The sequence below is a fragment of the Echiichthys vipera genome (genome assembly GCF_963691815.1).
Source record: "Echiichthys vipera genome assembly, chromosome: 18".
NCBI classification, from domain to species: Eukaryota; Metazoa; Chordata; class Actinopteri; order Perciformes; family Trachinidae; genus Echiichthys; species Echiichthys vipera.
This window is the reverse complement of record NC_139843.1, coordinates 17,712,732-17,731,941: the sequence shown is the minus strand read 5'-3', so window position 1 is coordinate 17,731,941 and position 19,210 is coordinate 17,712,732. Positions and strand designations below refer to the sequence as shown.

The window sequence follows — 19,210 nt, the reverse complement described above, 5'->3', positions numbered from 1 at the left end:
ACCTGCTGATAAAAACTACACCTCCAGAGTTTTACTCATAAATGTGCTGTCAAAATCTTGTGGCAGTTGCATTTGTTGAATGACACCTAGAAATTAATGTCAGGGGTTGTGCCACAGACTTGTGCGAGGGGGATATACAAATTAATTCTGAAGTGCAGTTCCTCCAAGTTGCCAACAGAGGTTGTTAAAAGTCATGCGTGATTGAACTAACTGCTTCTTAAACCCTTTTCAGTCATACACCTGCACTGCGGCAGATCTGCTCTTCCTTATTTTACAAACAAAAGATGATGACAGAGGACAGTATCACTATTACAAAACGGAGACACCTCATTCTCCTGTCTCACCCTCTCCTCCTCAGTTTGATATCCCCCCTCCCTCCCGCCCTCTACCCTTCTCTGTTACAGCCCTTTTCTGACTCACGCACACATCTCTCTATTAGTCGGGGCCGAAGCTGGCTCTGGATCTCAGCCAGGGCGTCAGTCTGAGACTACAGTGCTGCTGCTGCTGAGCATGCACCGGCGCAGGGTGATGTGGCTGTGTATCAGCTCACGACAGAGTTGGTTTGGTGCAGGGGGAAATGTAGAGCGGTGTGTGTGTTTTTGTCAGTGCAATGTCTGCATGCTGGCTACTCTTACTTTCGGCTACATGGTTTCCATCTGTCAATGCAAAGCCAGCAGAAAAAAGAAATAGCAACACTAGCATCTGATAACATAAGATCAAATCTGCGTAAACCTAGGTTAAAACTGAAACCAAATAAGTGAGGTCAATGCACCAGACGCAACTCAGAACTGCTTCAGCCTTAAGGGCTATGGAGTCAGTTCAAACCAGTGTAAACCCTGTTACACTCTGACAGCAACGAATAATGAAATGACCATTATTTTATACACGCTTAAAGTGAAGTTTGTCCTGGCTGAAATGTCTGAAGTCGACAGCTCGGGGTGATTTTGTTCTCTCGACATGTACGCCTCAACTGCAAAATAAACGCGAAGACGATGGGAACGATGGTGTTGTGTTAACATTAGGAAATGTAAGACACACAACACGTCACACAATTCGTCATTTACCAGATCATAGTGAAGCAGATTTTGGTTCAGCACCATGGTTCAGCCAGCGTTCATCTGGATCTTTGGTTAGAATTTACTAAGCTCCACTACTGCCCTTGGCAATATCACATTCACACACACACCAACACATGATTATTTCTACTAAAATGAGTTTCAGTGAAAAATATTTTTGAAGCTATTGCTGTGCCTGACTGTGATATTTAGGATTATTTTGATGATCTTTCTAACTGGCGTTTTTGTGAATGAACGGATAACAATGCTACAAATCTGTTGGGATGACCGTCCACTGACACACACATACACCATGGCATTATATGCCTAAAAAATAAACAACTTAAATTCTTGTGATTTCTACATCCGGGACCCGTGGATCTGGAAAAGCTGCGAGATAAAAGAAAAACAGACATTAGGTATTGAAGAGCAACCTAATCTATAAACATGTCATACAGTTAATGCCATGGTTTGGCTGTGATGATGCGGATCATGATGAAAATGGTGACAGAGTGAGAGCAAATGACTTTACTGACGTACTGTATATAATGGCTTCAACAAAAACACAGCTAAGTCTTAGCCACTCATCACATGTTTTAAGATTAGTGCCCCTTTAACATTTACTTGCTTTTGTATGTTTAAATGTCTTTATATGTGTATCTAATATGTGTATGACTATGTGTGGCTCTACATTGAGATTGAACATACAGTATGTGCACAGTCTGGAAAGGACATATGCTGCACTGAAAAGGTCAGGGATATTTCATGTCACAGCATTGGTAATGAGAGCCCATAGAGACACAGTGCTCGATCAATATCTAAGGCTGTGTCGGGTCACTGCACTGAGCATGTCCATGTTTACACACACATAAAGGCCGCTGCAGGTCTTTCTGACAAACAGTATGAGAAAGTGACATTTTCACCCAATGGTCAATTAGCAAAATGTATCAAGCAAGTCAGTTTTACACATATTTTAATTAATTTTATTTAATGACCTTGAAGACTTTTGCATCCTGTAACAGTTTTGAGAGAAATAATCAGAGTGTAGAAATGTGGAAAAATGTTCTACTCCTGGCAAAAAATTAGCAGATGTGGATCTTTCGTCTGCGCTTCCTTGAAAAGATGGTGGTGTTTGTTCCAGGTCAGCCTGGTTCATTGGAAGAGATTATCAATACACAGCATCCGGACTGGGGGGTTGTGACACGGTTTTCCTTTCTTACTGAGCCGATGGCATTAATTCAGTCAGCAGCAGGGCTGAACAATAACTCAACATCACTGTTACTTGTCTTTCTGTGTGACTAGATTAAAGATAGTATGGTTCACATTTCTTATGCTCTCCATCAACGTGTTATGATAACTTAAATATGTAGGATTTAGTGGTATCTAGAGGTAAGGATGTAGATCGAACTGAAACTTCTCCCGTGTGTCAGGCGTGTAGGAGAACTACGGTGGCTGATGGGAAAATGTGAATGGCTCTATCTAGAGCCCGTGTTGGTTTGTCTGCTCAAGGCTGCTGTAGGAAGAACATGGCGGTGCAACATGGCGAACTCTGTATGTAGATATAAAGTAATTATACACTAAAGAAACCACACCTTTGAATTAATTATATTGCATCTCTGACAAAAGATCCCCCTGAATATTATCCCTAAAATTTTTCAAAATTAGTTCTAAAAGATTTTTTTGCAATACTTTAGCACTTTACTAGTCAGTTAGACTAGTAAACTAACTGACAGGTTTTCAACTTTGTGTTCGCACAGTGACAGCAAAAAGACAATGTTACCGCTTCTGGTACTGGGTCACAGAGTACAGTTTTTAGTTTTTTTTAAGTTTGTAGTTTTTAGAAGTCAATCCTTTAAACAGCCCTGTGTGACTGGGCTGAAAATTGGCTTATTAAAGAAACAAACACCTTTACCATCATGCTGTAATGTCCGACGTTTATTTTTGAGATGGAAACGTGTTTTATTTTGCTGAGAAGTTGTTTTCGCATGTTTAACACAAGCAATGTTAAAACCTCATTTCAGCTGCAGAGAACTCCTTCAGCGTACGGTTTAAGCATTGTCACTGCATTTGTCTCTGAGGCATAATTAACCAACAGAGTTTGAAGTAAGCACTGGGTTTACTGAGGGACAGCTTAGAGGTCATACTCAATGCAGCAACATGAAACACCCCAGATCTCTGTAGACATCACACACACATAAACACACACACAGTAAAGTCGACTCGAGTCTACCCACTAGAACATCTATCGCACAGTTCCTCACCCATTCCCGCCTCTCTTTGGAACAAAGAAACATGACTCCCTCATTCTCTAAGCCACTCATTTGGCGTGGTATCTCTCCCTCCCTCCTCCTCCTCCTCCTCATCCTTCGCGGCCTCCTCCTCCTGCGTCTCCGTCGGCTTCATTCAGCATGAAGGACGGAGGGGGGAAACACAAAAGAAAAGAAACAAAAAAAAAAGACAGAACACAACAAAAAAATGAACACGCTGATGAGTGTCAGTGAGTTGATAGTGAGAAGCTTAGAGGTAAATATAGAGAAGGGCAGATATATATCTATATATCCATATGAAAGAGAGAGAACATAGATCTATGCAGCGGCAGAGATAGACAGGAAGACAACAGGAAGGATCGATAACAGCATGAAAGAGAGGGAGAGCTGTGTGGATGATGGAGTGAGTGTGTTTGTGAATGACATTTTGAGGCGAGTGACATTTGGAGCTTTCGGCGGAGAGCGCAGGATCAAAGCACTGCTTCTTCCTGCTTCAATGAGAGGAGAAGCCCCTCTTCTCTTTCACACACACACACACACACACACACACACACACACACACACACACACACACACACACACACACACACACACACACACACACACACACACACACACACACACACACACACACACACACACACACACACACACACACACACACACACACACACACACACACACACACACACACACACACACACACACACACACACACACACACACACACACACACCACAACGAAACAGAAAGACACACAAACAAAACAGGACAGCACCACACATTGACACACAGTCTTGCAGCTTGATCCTACAGCGGGTCTTTAAACTTATGTGTGTTTCTGAGAAAACAAATGCACCTAGACTCACCTTGGTTTTGTGGCTCTGCTCCGTAGCCAGGCCAGATCCCGCGGTGTGAAGCTCCTTGGACACGACGCACAGAAACTCAGCCTGGTCCTCTGTTCCGTAGCTGTACGACGAACCGATGTTCACCATCTAGAAGAAGACAGGGACAGAGGTACGGAGAGATATGCAGAGGAAAGAGGGACAGAGACAGAGAGACAGGAGTGAGTGTCAGGAAGTATTAGAGATTACAGCAGAGAAAACAAAAAAACTGGAGAAAGAACGTTACGGAGAGAGCTGAGATCCCAGATCAAGCGAGGAAAAGCTTCTTGTGCTCATGCTTGGTTGGGAGGGAGGGCGGGGTCGGGGTAAAGAGCAGACAGCCTGCTGTGACACACTCAGCAGTGGACTCAACAAGAAGCATCTTTAACTTGTGCGTCAGCTTCTGCAGGGAAATCGTAGCTGTGCAGCATGCAGTGGAGCTTGGTGCCAAAGCAGTGGGAAATGGAGGGTGGGTGTGAGTGTGTGAGTGTGAGTGTGTGAGTGTGTGTGTGTGTGTGTGTGTGTGTGTGTGGGTGGGGGGGGGGGGGGTGTCTACATGTGACTTTTAGGCTACACTGCGAAAAGGCTGACCTATTAAGACTCAACGAGCTACAGGCTCTCAACTTAGCAGACCATGTCGTCACCTTAATGGATAATGTTGATTGACGACATTAATAGACTTTTCCATATTACTGATATTACAGCGGCTCAAAAGCTCAATATATTTGTGCCTGTTTTTACTGTTGGTACAGCTGGTTGCTCTATTCTAACAGACTGTCAATAATGAGTCTGCAGCTATGACATTTTAAATACTTGTATGCCACAATAAGGTACAATTTTTACTCTTAAGAGTAGGCTGCACACATTCTTATACAGTAGGTGAAGGTATGCACCTTTAAAGTTGAGTTGCGATCTGCCAATAAACATGTATTGAGTAGACAAAGATTTGACACATTATGTCAAAGAGTTTAATTTAAATTCTTTGGCAAAACTGCTCTATAAAAGCAGTATACTTCAATGTACTTTAAAAATAAATTAAGAACTGCTGTTTGTCTTTGTGGTGTTAACAATAGTGATCCGAGATTGGTCAGGGCTATGGAATATTATATCATCCATCTTTGCTCACTTTGTCTTAGCCTTTCTTGCTCTCAGCTGTGCATAAGCTACAGGTTATCAACTTTAAAATACAAAAATGTGATATTAGCTTGTCTTATCAGCGTCAGCCATGAGAAGCAGGCAATTATCGATATTGTGCATCCCTAAGTATTTTTCTTAATTTATCTGTTAATCTTTTGGTTTGAAAATATCAGTAAATGCCCATCACAATTTTGAAAAGCCCAAGTCGACATATTCCAATTACTTTTTTTGTTCAACCAGTTAAGGGGACCGAGAAAGCAGCAAATTTAAAATAAAACGAATTTGTCTGTGATGTATTTGATTTTGTAGCTCACAATCTGAACACACTGTTATTAAAGGTGTCTACGTCCTGTAATCTATCGTAGACTTAATTAACACGTCATGGGCATTGGTTGTCTATGACTTTAACAAATAAATAGTACAGCTAACAGCTGTAGACAATGCTTTTGACAAAGATAGTGACTGCAGCCTATAACTATCCCAGGACTGGTACAAGTCGAGTACCACCACAGGATAGTGGAATGGAGAATCTTTAAGATTTTACTTTTTGGGGACTATACATGGAAAAAAATGTCAGCATTCATGAAGTCAGTAGATTAGTCCTACTTAAGGAAAAATAAATGAATCTAGACGACGCAAACTAATGCAATCTTGGAGTCCTAAACTCAGTTTGGGAGTGCAGATAGCAGGGCTCAGGTCAGGGCCAAGGGGTCAGGCCAAGGGTCAAAATTGAAGGGTCAGCAGCAGCGTGAGTCCAACCCACAGTCCAGAGCAGTCCGGTGCGGGGCTTTCTGCAGGCGCGCACGCTGACCTGCTCAAACTTCCAGCCGTCTGACATCGTGGAGACCATCTGGGTGAGCTCCTCCTCCTGGCACTGCAACACTCGGTAGACGTGCTTGGGGGGCGCCTGCTGGGGAAAAAGAGAAGAGGAGGGTTGAGAGGAATGGGCCACTTCTCGCAAACGTATTTATCTGCCTTGAGCAAACCTTTTCAACATGACATGGAGGTAGTGGTGTAATGTGGTGCTAAAGCTAGCTACAAAACCAGCCCTACTTTTACTTTGGAAATGTAACCTCAGGCAAGCAACCAGCAGTGAGTCCAGCAAGTACAGTAGAATGCAGGCACAGTGGGTGTATGTTTGAGAGGGCAGTGGGATTATGTAAGAGTGAGTGCAACCATCCTGAGAAAAGAAGCCTGATGTACAACAGAGCTCTCCTGAGAGGAGCACAGAAGGGTGAAATCACTAACAAAGAGAAAATGACAAAAGGCACTGCACTTTCACCACCATTATGGTGTGTGTGTGTGTGTGTGTGTGTGTGTGTGTGTGTGTGTAGCTGTAGTACATAACATATCATAACTGTTCGAAGCGAAAAATGCATTATGGTTTAAGAATATTCATATAACTGTTGTGTTACACTAAACCTTCACCATTAAATACACAATACACTGCATTAGTTTCATTAAAAATGACTGCGGTGACTGAGGGGATCTGTGTTTTTTAAAGCCCCTAGCTCAGCATAAAGCAGCAATCTCCTCCATCATGAAAACAAGTTCTGTCTATACCTGTGTAGCTTTGGAGTCCCTCTCCACGATTCTCTCCTTGATCAGTTTGATCAGTGGAGTGATGTTGTAAAACTCAGCCTCCTCCAGGACACCTTGAAACAAAACAAACACATGACTTAGTTCCTGTGTGAGTGGAGGCGGAGTGGCGGAGTGGCTCCAACCCGTTTTTGTCTCAACCCACAGCTCAATTAGATGTTAATATTAAGGATATACAAGTGGATGTCATTTTATTTACACCCTATATGTACTACTTTTATCTAACTATGTCCACTGTTCATCCATTATTCATTATCTAACCATTTCAACAATTTGTCCATTATTTTTTAGCTCACCATTTCCACTGTTTATCCATTATTATGTAACATTTTCACAATATTCCCTTATCTGTATATAGTATACAGTATTCTCCCATCTTTCAAGAGTCAGCTTAAATCCCATCTCTTCAGGATCACCTAGAACAACTAAACTCCATCATCTTCCACCCTTTTATTAATTTGATGTTCTAGTGTTGTTTAACATGCTTCCTGTTTGATTGTCTGTTTTATTTATTCATGTCTAAAGCGTCTTTACGTACTGAGAAAAGCGCTATATAAAATTGATCTATTATCATTATTACTAAATTAGAAAGTAAAGTGCTAGGAGACACTGGAGGAGGAATTACATCACGAGGCAGTACGGAGGCACACAGTTTCCACCTGGCCGACAAATAAAACCAGTGCATGCACTCAGGACCGATCTGAGCAGAGTCAAAGCATTTCATAGACCTTCTTCAGCCAGCTCCTTGTTGTAGACCAGTTTGCCATGCCGCAAGTAGTTGAGGATGGGACCGAAGTAGGTAGGGTCTCTGTCAATCACATAGGCTCCCGAATCATCCTGTTACAAAAGAAGAAGAATCAGAGAGGAACAGAAAAAAATATTGTTTATGTGTCTATTAAAACATTATCACACCATAAACTGCATGTATTTACATTGCTGCAGAAAGCACTTTTTATTAATGAACCACAGAGGTTAATTGACCTGTCTCAGTGCAATGAAAGCTGTGCCTGTTGTAACTTGGTACCGTACTCCTGACAACTTTGTTGTGGTTGTATCACGTGTAATGTGGAAACATAGGATGCAGCAACTTTTATTTTCAGGCCATTAATGACCCTCTTCTGTAATATATTGAGTATTTTTAGATGCAAAAGTTCACTAGCTGGAAAATAACATCCTTGTTGGCTATTTTCATCTTAAGTATGCAGTACTGGCTGTCCAGAGCGGAAGCACGTATGCAAGATGCACTGCAGAGGACTTTGTCACCAAAATAAAAGCTCTCCATAGAGTGCAAGTACAAATTACAATAAAATATTTGTACATAAATAAATATATATACACACAAACACACGCACACGCACACGTACACGCACATACACACCTTCTGGTGACTTTTGAGTTGAATCCATACAAAAACAAGTCGGCCTTTGGAGATTTAAGCAGAGGGATATGGGGGGAGAGAAGATAAATCGTTGGGAAATTAAATATCCCCAGTCCCATCAACTGATCCTGTGTCACTTACAAATGGTTAAATGGTCTCTGCAGAGAGAAATATACAGGACAGGAATGGGGGCAGAGAACACATGTATGTTGGTTCCTACGTTGAAAAACCAACTCTAGACTTGTACGTCCCAGAATTCACAAACTCCTTACACAGCTATAAAATAGAGCAGGCCTTATGAATAATGGTTAAAGAAGTATGGAAAGGTTTCATGAGAAGAAACTTGATACAGTAAACCTGCTCTGTTAACATGACTGATTCTTTTTATGGGTTGCTGAAGTGGCCTTAGCCTCCAGTAGATTCTTGCACAGAAGCATTTTATGGCTTTTATTAGCCGGTCCTAACTCATTCACACAGTACCGCTCATCCTAGCTGTAACTGTTATGACCTTATATTGTCTGATTACAATCCTAACCTCAAAGGCTGAATCCAGACATTTCTACATTGTTAAAACATGAAATACGGCCAATGTAGCTGACATTCTCGGTCCAGTTTGGTGGTATATTTCGACTGCTACAGACCGACCTGATTAGGATTTAGTGATGTTATAAATGTTTAAAAAGGGCTTTAAATGGACTTTCAGGTCGTTGATGCAAATTCAGATTTGTTTATTTGGAACTGCAATATCATCAACTCCTACTTTCGGTTTGAGAGTTCCAGGTTAACAAAGGAGCGGTCTTACAGGCAGTTTACACTACAGTTATGAGTATGTGGCTTCATCTACTGTACTGGAATGCTCTACTCTACTGGAATGTGTTTGCTATGCAACGAGCATAAAAGAACTACCTACCTATACTACCTACCTATACTACCTGCCTAACCTACCTATAACATCAGATTTATCCATCACTCAATTAAAACACGCATCACACAAACTGCTTCTTAAACAGAGATTAGTTGACCCGTGTAACTGCTGACTGAGCTCATTTAACAGACAAAATCAATGTTACCTTGCTAATATATGACCGTTACGTATAAGAGAGGCAATATAAGACGCAGACTAATGTAAAATACATTTGGCAAAAATACATACAACGTATATCTAATGAAAAATTATTTAAATTATTCTAAACTACATGAATACTAATAACTTTGAAACACACATTTCTCCTCCGATGCATATGAAATAAAACTAAATAGATTTATAAAGATTGAAATGTTATGACAGTGACTTCCATTTAATATATTTGATTGCTTTTGATTGGACAGCAACAGATATTTCCTAGCAACCAATTTACCCATAGCTAAGGTTTTTATTGGCTAAGACGTTCCTTTGGTTTTAATGGTGTAACCCGAAACTAGCTAGTGGTTGTCCTACAGATCCATCATCTACATCTTTGTCTGCCATAATGAGCTCTGACCTGTTGTCTCCAGTGTGACAGACTAGTAAAACGTAATCCCAAAGGAAACCCACGGTCACACAGACAGAATCAAGAGAATAGCGAGGCTCTGCTAGCATCAAGGAGACGTTTTTGAATGATAGACTGTGTGTTGTCAGTCCAAACCCTTTGTCCCTGATGCTAATCTCTTCAAGTCCAGGCAATCTTTGCTGGCGTAGCATGACAGGAGCTTCTCATGAGCAGCTCCCAATGTAAGACATGAAACTAATGCAATGAGGACACCGACATGCACAGATTCAGACTGAAAAGCAGTCCGAGGGCTGTGATACACCTAAATGAGGGATGGATTAGTGAAGAAAAACAAAAACAGGTATGACAGAGGACAGCCAGGGAGAGACCTGCACGTCGACAAAGAAAAGACAAATAGACAAATGTTAGGAGAAACAGATGACGAATAGCCTCTCATCAGAAATGACCAGGAGACATAGAGACGGAGGATGACGACACACACGGTTTCAGTGTTTGTGTGTGACAGAGAAACAAAGAGAGGATTGAGACAGGCGGGATGGAGGCATGGGATATGAAGACCAGGAGGCAGCTTGTGTGACACAGATAGTGTGTGTCTGCACTGAAAATCACACCGATTAAGAGTGTGGAACGGCTGCATTGACAGATGCACGCACACACCATACTGATGAGTGAAGCTGCAGTGGAGGACAAACCAACGCCTCATCAACGTGACTTGACTTGACAGTGTGGGCATGACAACACTGGGGAAAAGCTTCCTGGATGTGTCAGAGCTCGGTCTCTTTCTCTCTCTCTCATGCACACACATACAGAATTAGTGTTGTTATTCATAACGACAGCAGCCACAGCACATTCTCTTTCTCACAAGATGATATTTTCAGTTGTTGAGAGGACAGGGAGGGAGGGAGGGACACTATTCGTTACTGGTTTACAGCGCATTTGTATGTCAGGGAAATTAAGATGTGACTCAACAGCATCTCCCTGCAGAGGTAAGTACATCCCACGGGCTATCAAAACAAAACAGAAGCCAAACAAACTAAAGCCCTGTTCACTGCTCACAACACACGCACGCCTGTCCGCATTCTGCTGGTTGCTTGAGTATGTGTAAACATTAGGGCTGAATGATACCATCGCACTTGTTACTTCTGTAGCTTCATTTGCAACTTCTGTAGCTCAATTTGCAACTTCTGTAGCTTCATTTGTAGCTTCATTTGTAGCTTCATTTGGAAATCATTAATCACTAAAGAGGCAGATTTAAGAGAAAGTAGGGCAGAAGTTCAATTTTCGGGTTCGACATCCACTCATCAGTCTCATTCAATGAGTACTTACTGATCAATCCAGGATTGTCTAACACTTACTATAAAGTTCTGGCATGGTAACCATGGGGGAGAAATGTAGGATGGTATTTGATTCATTTTGTTAAGGATTTAGTATTTAGAAAGCCTTAATGAAGTTACAGTCATCCATTACTTCTTTGGAGCATTTTGTGCCGCACTAGAAGCCCTGCCTCTGCCAGTGTTTTTGATACTATACAATATTTTAAATTCAACACATAGTTGCTTTAAATCTGGAGTCATTAATGTATCCAACAGACAGACTTAAGTCTTTAGTTTCACAATAAGCCATAACAAAGCCTATTTTCTATTAGAGTGGATTCTAAACTCATCACAGTGAGTGTTATTGGACTTAGTATATTGTAGCATTTGCATTCTCACTATAATTTATGCATACATTGTGACGTAAATGCTGTAATTAAATACACACATATTTGGTCTGATCATGTGATTCTGGTCTAAAGGCTTGTAAAAAAAACCTTGATTTCTCGCTTAATTTATCATCCCCGGCTACGCAGATGGTCTGGCTGAACCAGCGACTTCTCAGTGTTGGTGACATTTTTGAAACAGCAGGCATCACAGCAGCTTCACGCTGATAAACACATTTAATTGTAGGTTTCCCCTCAACATTTTCGCAAATGGCGACCACTTTTTTAACAATTTAAAGTTGTTTTTTCCCCTAGCTGAAATACATTGTTATGGTACAGGTACATGTGACTTTTTAAGGATCCATAATACAATTTCCATGACTATTCACAATATATAACACAAACTATACTTTCCTCAAAATGTTAATCATTGCATTGGAATTAAACGGCAACCTTTTTTAAACTCTAACTGTTGGTTGTGTTCATATTCAGTTCGGATACTTCAGACTACAGGCACAGTCAATCCATGTCCTTTATCATATCAGCCTGGCACTGGCATTCAAGCACGAGGGGAAACAGAACCAAACGTACTATCAGTTCTATTTATGTCTAATATTCCTAATGCATTTGATTATAAACTCAAGTTTAGCCTGAAAAACAATGTGGCAACATAAGTATGTAGCCTGTATATCAGGGGTAGCCAACCCTGCTTCTGGAGAGCTACTACTGCCCTGCATGTTTTAAGTTTCCCTCTGCGCCAACACATCTGATTCTAATGTCAGGGGTTTGATAATCACTAGACTTAGGTGTGTTAGAGTAGGGAGAAACCTCCAACATACAGGGCAGTAGTAGCTCTCCAGGAGAGGGGTTGGCTAACCCTGGACTGCATAATATTGTAAATATACACTTGCCCGGCATTATTCAAACACAATTTCAGCCAACTGACCTACATGGAGGGAGAGACGGAACGCAGGTAGAAAATGACAAAAATGCGATGGTAAACAAAATGTTACGCACTGACGCATAGAGCTACGTTACCTCAATAGCCATACAAAAACTAATTCTGCATAATGTTACAATAAGTGGAAAGTAATCCAAAGAAGATTACTGTAACACTTATTTAATTTCAACACAACAAAATACCGTAACATTTCCAGGTTTTCCATAACTGTGGGAACCCTGAACTAACTATATATACATAACAGTTGTATTGATTTAATGAAGAAAGTGAAGCTGTTTAGAAAATAATTAAGAACCGTGGTGATAAATGGCAACTTTTTCCACCTTTTTCCTCAGAAACGTTTGTGAATTTTTAGCCCTAATTAAATACCTAACCGGGTCTTATTGTGTGTGCCTCCTAGAAAGTGGACAAGTTCACACAATTCTGTACTGTGGATTCAAATAAAAACTTTGGCTCTAGCATCGTTTTCATAATTACAGGTCCCTGCCAACACCTCATATTGGACTCCAAATCAAATATCTCACAACGCAGATAAAATGACAAAGCAAATCCAGACATGTCGTGGAATTTATGCTGATGCTGCGAGATAACCCAAATAACAGGCGCCGGGCCATTAAAACATGCCGGTGTGATTCCCCTTATATTGCATGTGAATTCAGCCATTGATAATCACAAATCGGTGGTAATGCGATTATGTGGTTATAGTCCACAACTGGCCCCCTGTTGAGTTAACATAATCTAGCATCAACAAAGCTGAATCTTAGCTGCATAATGTAATTGGTGTAGGGCGGCGTGGGGTCAGCTCGGGTTGCATGAACAGCATTTCAGCCCTGGGTTTGGTTCGGTGAGGGGGTAGAGCAGCTGAGGTGGTGGTAATCTCATTAAAACAGTCGCACACAACCAGACAGTCTGTGTGCATGTGAGTTTAAAAACAGGCAAGAGGCCCTAGGAGAAAGACGCCAATGCCAGTGGATTAGAGGGGGACTCCAGCACGGATCAAATCAGCTTCCCTCCTGAGTGAGAGAAGAAAAACACACTGAAGCTGAACTTCTCCTCTGTGCAATTCAGCTTCAGACTGCTCTGTGTGCTCAACAACTACAGTACGCTGGCATAATAATCCCCTTCATTATGCACATACTCTTCAGAACCTTATTTTGGGACAGGATTTTGCAGTGAGTTCAATGCATTGTCTCCCTAATAGAACAAGGAACTTTGCAAAAGGTCAACAACAGGGTTTCCTCTAGAAAGTGTTTAGTGGCACGACAGACAGATGTTGAGCCATTTAGTTTGTAGATGACGGCCAAAACAAAAGCAACAATAACTATTTTTTTTTAACCAGAAGGTTAATGTTTTGAGTGTATTCATTTTTTATAATTCTAGTCGAGGTGGAAGTAAAACCTTTGCAATATCATGTAGAGTATGGCGACGTGATGCCACAACAGTGATCTGCAACATTTGCATGATTGTTGTTGTCGGTTAGCCATCTGTAGCGGTGTGATGCTTGCAGTCAGCTGTCGTTGTCATATGGCTCAAATCTTGCGGGCAGCTTGTACTGGTTGATTTTGTAATATTAACTTTCATGTCAGGATTTTGCTAGTTTTAAAAGGTGAGAGGATGAGCGATCGTTTCTATTTTTATATTGGCAATCGTGGTTACTCGAGATTGCCGATGGGCCATATTGAGAACAGAGATGCAGGGTGTTAGACCCTTGGAAAAGAGACAGCAAGATCCCTCACACTCGTCACTCGTGCTGATTAACGGGGCTCAAAGGACGGATGTGCTGCTCCACCAGAAGCATCTCGAAACACAGCAGTGGGCATATTCTAGAGATTATGCTATAACATCTTAGTTATAGTAAATTAGTTAAATCATCTTAATATTGGTGTAGCAAAAAGGACAGATAATGTTGGATCTGTGGTGCCTTTTGGAAAATGCTAAATTCACAATGAGACAGATTTCTGTTTTTTGAACTAACTGTTCACCTCAATCTGTTGGTTCAAGCTTGTGTGAAATTCACAGCTGTTCAGATCAGTGGGAATTACTTGTTCAAAGAAACGCTCATCATGAGGCTTCTGGGGAAAAACGCTGAATAAAAACAATTTTTAAAAATACTTAATCCCACGATCAGGGGTTCGTTGTTTACTTTGAAAATCTGAATCCCTGATTATAACACAAAAAACTTGTCCTTGTGCCTGTGGTGGGGGAGCATTAACATCATACACAGTGACAGAGGTACACACAGGCACACATTAGGGACAACAGCACCAAAGAACAGACAACAGATCAACTGACAAACCCCTTAACATGTCGTTCTCTGGTAGGAAAATATTGGATTATTTCTATAGTGCACCATCTACTAATGTGTAAACACTAAATAGTGATTCAGGGGGCAGCTCTGTCTCTCCTCCCCCGTTCACAGGTCTCAACTCAGAGGAGACGGCGGTGTGATGGCGCAAGGAAGAGAAAACACTAAAATAAGCCTCTGTATCACCAGATTTGAGTTTGTGATAAAGAGCAGAAATAAACATGCGCTAAGCATTTGCAGTGAGTCAGCTGCTGAGAGTGAGGATGAGGAGAGGACGGCAGTGAAGGAAAGGGATGTAGGTGTGTGTTCGTGCATGTATGAGACACAGAGATTCGGTGTGTGACTGTGTGTCTTTAGGCAGTGCAGAGGGAGCTCCTGGCTGAAGGTCACATGGGTATACTCTTTCCACAGAGCCGAGTGGTGCATCAGGGGAACAGTCATTGCAGCTGTCGGGTAAAAAAACCTCCTAACTCCAATTTTGGTGGTTGTTTTTTTGGTTTAGTCACTTTAGCTGAAGAAATACTTGATCTTTCTGATATCTAATTTGAATTTGAATGACATCCTGTTAGTTTAGCCATACACAGTTCTTATATTAATTAAAAAAAACTTTACTTGGCCTGAACTGCAATTTTAGTGTTTCCATTATCATCTACTCCAAATATGAATTTCTCAATCATGCATTTAGTCGATAAAATATCAGCAAATAGTGAAAAATGCCCACGCATCACAAGTTCTGATCACATTGGTCGAGTCTTCAGGTGTCGTATTTTTGACACGGTTAGTTGAAAAGTTACTAATTTCTCTCGCTACTATTCTATCTAATAAAGGCACACGGTACAATAGCAAAAACAATCCACGTATATTGGTACCACCATGTTAAACTATGTATGCATACATACATACACAGGCCTTATTATACATTTATATTGGCTAATTATACATGGAACTTTGCCCCGTTAACGAGAGTTAGTTGTGGGTTAACTGTTGTGTTAAAAGCTATAACCGTTTAGTAAAAAAGATATGCAGTTAATAGGGGTCCTCTCTGTATGCACGGCATACAGGAAGTTAAAAACACACTGCCGTGATGGGACATTTTATTGACATTATTCCTCCTATGGCTATTTTTCTTACAGTTGCTAAAACAGCTAACATTTTGGAGATAAGAGCTTTTCACCCGACAGCAACAAAATGTGAACCTACCTATTCTCTTTCTGTCACATTCATGCATATCAAAGGCTGCAGCATAATGTAAATCTGCATCATTGATGAGTCTTGCTCATCCTTACAGTGTGTTCAGTCTACATGTGACTGGGAAACACATAATACATCCCTCTCTCTCTCCATAAGATGCCATCTGCACAGCTACTGACTGTGCAGCTCCCTGCAGAAGAGGAGGCACGTGTTCATCCATCTGACCCAAGCTACATTCACACCACAAAATGATGCTGAAACACACACACACACACACACACACAGAGAGAGAGAGAGGAGTGTGTGGGAGAGCTTCATACTGCACATATACAGTATAATCTGGTCATCTGCTCTGGAGAAGCATGTGTGCATTTCCAGGCAGAACAGAGTTGTAGTTATAGGTTCTGGGAATGGCACAGATAACACAGTAATATACTTAGTCCCTTTAAGGCCACTGTGATACCTTAGGAGATAAAAACAACAGTGCACGATGCAGTCAATACTATTTTACCCTTCAGTCTCTATTGGATAGATTTTTTCTAACACTAAAACTTGCACACACGTTTCCTTTAGTCAGTTACGAGAAAACCCACCTTCCATAATAAATGATTGTGATATATTCAGTAGGGATAAATAAAAAGTATACAAAGCCAAACATTACCCATCTAAACTCACCACTGACAGCAACTATGAGTCACTACAGAAACGTTATAAAATGTGCATGTCCTTCTCGTTAGGCCACTACCAGGCCTCTTTAATATTCCTAATAATAGTAGCCTCAAAGCCTAAACGCTGGCTAACTGACACACAATAATTAACACGTCACAACGCAACTTTAAATGCCCACAGAAAAAGTAAACATGTAGAATACGGTCACTGTGTGTCTGTTGTTTTTATTTATTTCTTTATATGTAAAGTCAAATGTATTGTTAGTATAAATTACTGTTAGCTCATTACTGAATGTCGCATCCTGCTATACCAGTCATTATCAGTTCTCGCCTGTCGTACAGTACCGTTCACCGGGGTTGAGTGTCCTGACCTCCTGACCGGACTCACCGTGTCTGAGTGCAGGTCCTGCTGTTGGCACAGCCGGTACAGGAACGAAGTTTGCTCTTTGAGGAGCGTCTGCCTCGTAGTGAGGAACACGGTGCCACCGACGTTCAGCCGGACCCACTTTCCGTTACTGCCCCCACTGGGGTTAATGACCGAGCCGTTAGCGACGCTCTGCGACACCGTCCCGCCGGGTTCGCTCGTGCTGGCGGGCGACACGCTCTCTCCCGCCTCGCTGTCTTTGTTGTTGTTATTATTATTGTTGTTATTGTTGCTGTTGCTGTGGTGGCAGCCGTGGTGCGTCGACAGCGCAGCGACGTCCTCCGGTTCCCGCTGGTCGCCCGCTGTTGTTGCCATTTAGAAAACAGCCGCTGGACACGAGATGAAGACGGGCGAGGAGGTCTGTCCGTTTCCGCGGTTGACTCTGATTTTTCTCTCGGTTACCAACAGTGCATAAGCCCCGCCCCTAGCAGTACATACGCCCCGCCCCCAACAGAGCACACGCTAGGTTACAAGAAAAGGGACAGGGCATGCTTTCAAAATAAAAGCTCCACCGGCCATCACTAAGTATTGAATGAAAGCATATGATGAAGCTTACAAAATGTTTTATAGTTTTAGATAATTATAAAATTGTGCTTCTTGCTTGATACATCCTTTGCACAAATACTGTCACAATCAAATTACTTACTTGTTTCATACTATTTGTAGTGATTCAGGCGTGCTTACTACTACTGTTTTAAAAGTATATAATAATAATAATAATAATAAAAAAGAAACTGAAGGTTAAAAGCAAGAGTGTAAAGGTGAGTTTTGAGGGCTGTCTTGAAGGACGGAAGAGTGTTGGCGTTGCAGATGTGGCTGGAAAGTGCCATACAGAGGGAGGGACGGCTGCAGAAAAAGCTCTGTCGCCCCAGATCTGGGGCTTAGTCCGGATGGGTTGGAGCAAGTTGGCATCAGTGGACCTGAGGCGACGGGTAGGGGTGTGGCGGTGGATGAGGTTAGAGTGGTAGGGAGGGCCCAGGGAGCTTTGAAGGTGACGAGTAGTATTTTGAAATCAATCCTGTATTTGGTGGGAGCCAGTGGAGGTTGTGGAGGACAGGAATGATGTGGTCAGAGCAGTGGGTGGAAGAGTCCTGAACAAATTGAAGCTTTTTTAGGATGTTGTTTAAACCATATAGGATGGAGTTACAGCAATCTAGTTAGGATGAGTTGTCAGTCGAGCCTACGTGTGTGAGCATGCAGTGTATTTATACAAAAGTCTAAGACCCCTTCCACTGACAATCAAGTATTTAGCCTGGTTTTGTGTGTACATTTTTTTTATATGTTTCATATAATGAGTAAAATGAGTATTGTCAAAATATTTCTGTTGCTTTGACAAACGCAACACCGTCACTTCTTTCAGTTGTCAGACAGGACAACACAAATGCCAAAATATTTCTGTTGCTTTGACAAACGCAACACCGTCACTTCTTTCAGTTGTCAGACAGGACAACACATTGGAGACTTCATCAGATCAGAAACAAGAGACACCTTTAACGTATCTGACACGGGGAGAGCAGAGGTAATCGCACGCACAGGTCCGGTCCTCACAAACCTCTCCAAAGGCTCCATTCTCCCTCGTGTCCTTTTATTGAAGTTTCACATGCATAATCATAAGTACATGAATAATAATTACTTTCTTACGTACAGATACTATTTTCCACACAAGAATGTCTACAAGGTCACAGTTGCTTTTGCTCCCACAGTTCTCTTCTAGGGAGGGAACACGTTATCAAAACTTTCCCCAGATGTAGGAAATTGGTTTAGACCTGCAGGCACATACTTTGCAACAAACACTATAAAAGAACACTTAGTATTATATGCATGAAAAGAACATTTCTGATAATATTTTATACATTTCTTTAACATTTCCCTCCTGTTTATCAGAATTGTTATTATTCATTCTCATATCAGACACATACCATTCTCTTGGCAGAGCTTTCAGTACAGTCGTCAGGTTCGAAAATAACATTTCTTTACACTCAGAGGTAATCAGTTTAGACAATATATTTTATGTCAGCCAGTGCACACTCCTCACAGCCATCACAGTATAAGTGTGTGTCTGCTGTGGTGGATCCTTCGTTATGTACATGTGCAGTTATCAGGGCCAGGCTCTTGGCCGTGGTTCTGCTTATCATCTTGGACATCAGGGATT

The 19,210-nt window shown here is 41.6% G+C and overlaps 1 protein-coding gene across 3 annotated transcripts; it reads right to left on the bottom strand.

The window, feature by feature from the left end:
• Window positions 1-393: 393 nt before the first annotated feature.
• kctd17 (potassium channel tetramerization domain containing 17) lies at window positions 394-17,428 on the bottom strand. 3 transcript variants are annotated; one of them, XM_083932463.1, is made up of 7 exons: window positions 17,023-17,428; window positions 7,671-7,779; window positions 6,907-6,998; window positions 6,107-6,253; window positions 4,192-4,317; window positions 3,317-3,452; window positions 394-1,445 (listed from the first exon to the last, which is right to left on the bottom strand). In XM_083932463.1, the coding sequence occupies exons 1-6, from the start codon at window positions 17,371-17,373 to the stop codon at window positions 3,357-3,359; spliced, it is 921 nt and encodes a 306-aa protein (XP_083788589.1). In that variant the 5' UTR covers window positions 17,374-17,428; the 3' UTR covers window positions 394-1,445; window positions 3,317-3,356. The 3 variants fall into 3 exon arrangements, with proteins under 3 accessions (XP_083788589.1, XP_083788590.1, XP_083788591.1); XM_083932464.1 differs by having other exon boundaries at window positions 6,107-6,250; XM_083932465.1 differs by lacking the exon at window positions 3,317-3,452.
• Between the last annotated feature and the right edge of the window lie 1,782 nt (window positions 17,429-19,210).

Bases quoted from the DNA above. Each gene is read 5' to 3' on its own strand.
- kctd17 (XM_083932463.1), bottom strand. From the start codon at position 17,373: ATGGCAACAACAGCGGGCGACCAGCGGGAACCGGAGGACGTCGCTGCG. The intron at 7,780-17,022 runs GTGAGTCCGGTC...CTTTTGTAACAG, and splicing joins AGGACCTGCACTCAGACACG to GATGATTCGGGAGCCTATGT. The intron at 6,999-7,670 runs GTCTATGAAATG...TTTTGTTTCAAG, and splicing joins CAAGGAGCTGGCTGAAGAAG to GTGTCCTGGAGGAGGCTGAG.